General features: G+C 40.6%; 1 protein-coding gene across 1 annotated transcript; it reads left to right on the top strand.

The window, feature by feature from the left end:
• Window positions 1-1,337: 1,337 nt before the first annotated feature.
• Window positions 1,338-2,735, top strand: LOC135155559 (uncharacterized). Its single transcript, XM_064105034.1, has one exon. The coding sequence runs from the start codon at window positions 1,338-1,340 to the stop codon at window positions 2,733-2,735; it is 1,398 nt and encodes a 465-aa protein (XP_063961104.1).
• The last annotated feature ends 727 nt before the right edge of the window (window positions 2,736-3,462 follow it).

The following is a 3,462-nucleotide window of genomic DNA, read 5'->3' as shown; positions in this document are numbered from 1 at the left end:
GATTGTCTAGCTTGTCAATTATATGATTTCTCTTATTACGTACAATTTCTTTTAATCTTCTTTTCAACCTTTTCTTCATGGTGTAATATTGTTGCCTGAGGCCTCTATCAAATGGATTGTTACACACTTGTCTACACAATAGTTTTACGCGACGCCGAAGAGCAAGGCATTCCGCATTAAACATTTTCTTTCTGTTTTTTGTCTTTGTGCTTTTTACCCGAGGTATTTTTACTTTTATTTTCGCTTTATCTGCGATAGTTAAGATACATTTTGTTACATCATTAACTGCGTTTTCAATACCAATGTCATCTATACAATATACCTTTTCCTTTATTTTTTTCATTATGGTCAATATCTCAGGTGTTTGTAGCGTTTTAGCAAAGGCTGCAAACTACCCTTTTTGAGGATACTCTAGATCCGGGCTCTAAATGCGGATTAATTAAATTGAATATTCGATTAAATTGTCATTGGAATCGAACCGTAACGAGTTATAATTTCTGATTAAATATAATAATGGAAATTATTGCATTAGGACCAGTATTAATGAAATTGTAGAGTCCTTGATTTGCAACTGTTATATTTGATCAGTTCCACAGAATTGTTAATAATTACGTTTTTTATTTGAAAAGTGGAGCTATATTGTCAGAGGAATGCACGAATACCGGTGTTAGTCAATTTTAGTGATACGGCGGACAACACCCACTTTATACGTCCATTGACACACTTGAAATAGCAGCCGACAAGACCGTTTGCCAGTGGGCGCTATACGTGTTGGCGTTGGCGTTGGCATAGCCATGTCTTAGACGGCTTATATATGGGCATGCTGACGTGGCTTTGTAAACGACGCCATGTTTAGGGCGTGGCTTATATAATGGAGATGTCTAATCTTATATACACCACCTAGGGGATCTGTTGTATGTTAATAAAGAATACATTCCACGCTATAGTCACCGTCTCCCGACTCCGATCTGTGGGCTCGAAAGGGGTGTCGGATCAGCGACAACCAAAAAGTAATGAACTCAAAAGACTTTCCGGTTTTGATCCCATCATCGTTCACCTTAACCCAAGATGGTGAGCAAAGACAAATTAAGATAGGGAGAGACGATTCGAATGAGGTGCAGGAAGCTGGAAAATCAGCAACAAAAGAACCGCGGTCTTATGTCTTCACCGTTGGCTACAGATGAGTGCGATTGATTGACACACCAGTAATAGGTGATGCAGATGGTTTTGAGCAGGATGAAATCAATATGAAGAGTATATTGTCTCACCTTACATCCTACTCACAGATACATGCGATATACATACTTCTGAAACCAAATGATGCAAGGCTCACTGTAATGTTTCGATTTTGCATCCAAGAACTGCTGGTTCAACTGCACAAATCAGCCAAGAACAACATCGTGTTCTGCTTTACGAACGCTCGCCAGACATTCTACCAGCCAGGTGATACACTACCAGTTCTTAATGAAGAGCTTAGAAAGAAAAACGTCGGTATTCAGGCAACGAAGGATAAATACTTTTGTTTCGATAACGAACCTTTCCGATTCCTTGCCTGCATTAAGAACGGTATCACGTTCGGCGAGGCAGAAATCGCCACCTACTCGTCCAGTTGGGACAAATCGGTGGAGGAAACACACCGTCTCCTACAATACGTCGAATGTCAACTTAAGCCTCATAGAGTGAGAGATACTGTGGGCATGAATGAAGCTAGGAGAATCATCATAGCAATGAGTAAACCCTTAGCAGAAGTAGCCAATACAATCAATCACAATATTGATGCAGCAAGAGAAACAAAAGCTAAAATCGCTCTTGCAGATAATGAAATTAGTTCTTTGAGAGCAGACCTCAAATTCAAAGGATACGATATAGAACGAGAGGAGGTGGGCTATCCAAAGACAGTTTGCGCTGCCCCTGAGTGCGTCACCTACATGCCTGTTGGCCGGTCAAAGGTGCATAACACAGTGTACAAGACCGTATGCCATTCCCATTGTCTTTTAAAGGGTGTCCCAATCGAAACAACCGGTAATCCAAAACTTGCTGAATGTTGGGCCATGACAGACGAATACTGCCGTGAATGTAAGCATAATTACAAGCAGCATATGCACCTGACCTACGAAATCGTAATAACAGAAAAGGAATTCCTATCTTCGAAGGTTCAACATCAAATTAATAAAATTCGAGACACAAAATCCAGGAGACAAGCAATGGTAGATGAAATCAACAAAAAGGTTAAGGAACTGAAAGAAGAACAAGAAATTATAATGGAAACTGGTGCCAAGTTTGGCTCTTTCCTAAGGGCAAATGCTTTAATCACCTACAACGATGCCGTAGATGAATATCTGGAAATGTGCATAAAGCAAGAAAAGGCAAAACCAGTCAGATTCCAAAAGGAAGGTGTGCTGCAAAATCTGGAAACAACCAAAAGAGAATACAACAAACGGAGAGAGATACTGGACAGCGCTATTACAGACGGAGCCAGTGAAAATATCAAGACAGCGCAACAGGTTAAAGAGCTTCAGGAAGAGCTTTTTAAGCTTACACATTTCGGACCCAAACTGGAGGAATTCTTTGATGAAATTTCTGTCATGCACACATCAAAAACCTTGACCAACGAAGAAACAATTGTATCAACAAAAAAGAGAGTGGCTGAAGGGCAGGGGAAGCATGAGCATGAAAGTAGTCAGAAACCCAAAGGTTTTTTCCATGCTTTTTCTCGTTGGTTCTATTGGCGATAATCGGATGCCCGAAATAGGAAGGGGTATGACCTAGAAAGTCAATAGCGCAAAAAAAAATGTGCGAGAAAGCGAGGTGATCGCGGTTAAATTGTTTTCAATAATTAGTTCAATAACAATACATTGATTAGTGATAACGTGTAGGGGATCATAATGGTATGTTCTCTCCCAGAGCGAGAAATTATATTCCTCTCTTTCCCCCAACAGAAACGCTCTTGATTCAAAGCACGATACTGCTAATCATGATTAATACTAGCGACGGAACGCCGGCTATATCATGTATATGGACATTCTAAGTACATTCCTGGGAGGTGGGGTTCGAAGTATATACTTTAAAAATATGTCTGAATTCGAGTGCAATCCGAGTATTCCGGTAAATTATTGTGGCCAGCGCAAATGGTTTGCTCATGCTCGAAACTTTCGAAAATCATTCGAGCTAGAGATATATCGCACAGCATTCGAAGTGCATTCTCACTTTTTTTCTAAATGCATTACGACGTTCGAACGGCATTCCAAATATTCAAACAACGCTCGAAACATTCTAATCACAGAAAATGAATCCCCATTGACATGATTGGTGAGTCGCCTGGTCATCATAACATACCGCGAAGTAAAGAAAGTAGCCAATGTAAAGGACCCCACCACAGACCACTGCCATGGCGGGGGCAGAGGTAGTCTAGTCCCCCAAAACCCTTGAATGTCTAGCTCCCGTTTTTATTGAAGATTCCGC

This window comes from Lytechinus pictus, chromosome 9, assembly GCF_037042905.1.
Source record: "Lytechinus pictus isolate F3 Inbred chromosome 9, Lp3.0, whole genome shotgun sequence".
In the NCBI taxonomy this organism is placed as follows: Eukaryota; Metazoa; Echinodermata; class Echinoidea; order Temnopleuroida; family Toxopneustidae; genus Lytechinus; species Lytechinus pictus.
The sequence above is the reverse complement of the archived record's forward strand: the minus strand, read 5'-3'. Positions and strand labels throughout refer to the sequence as shown.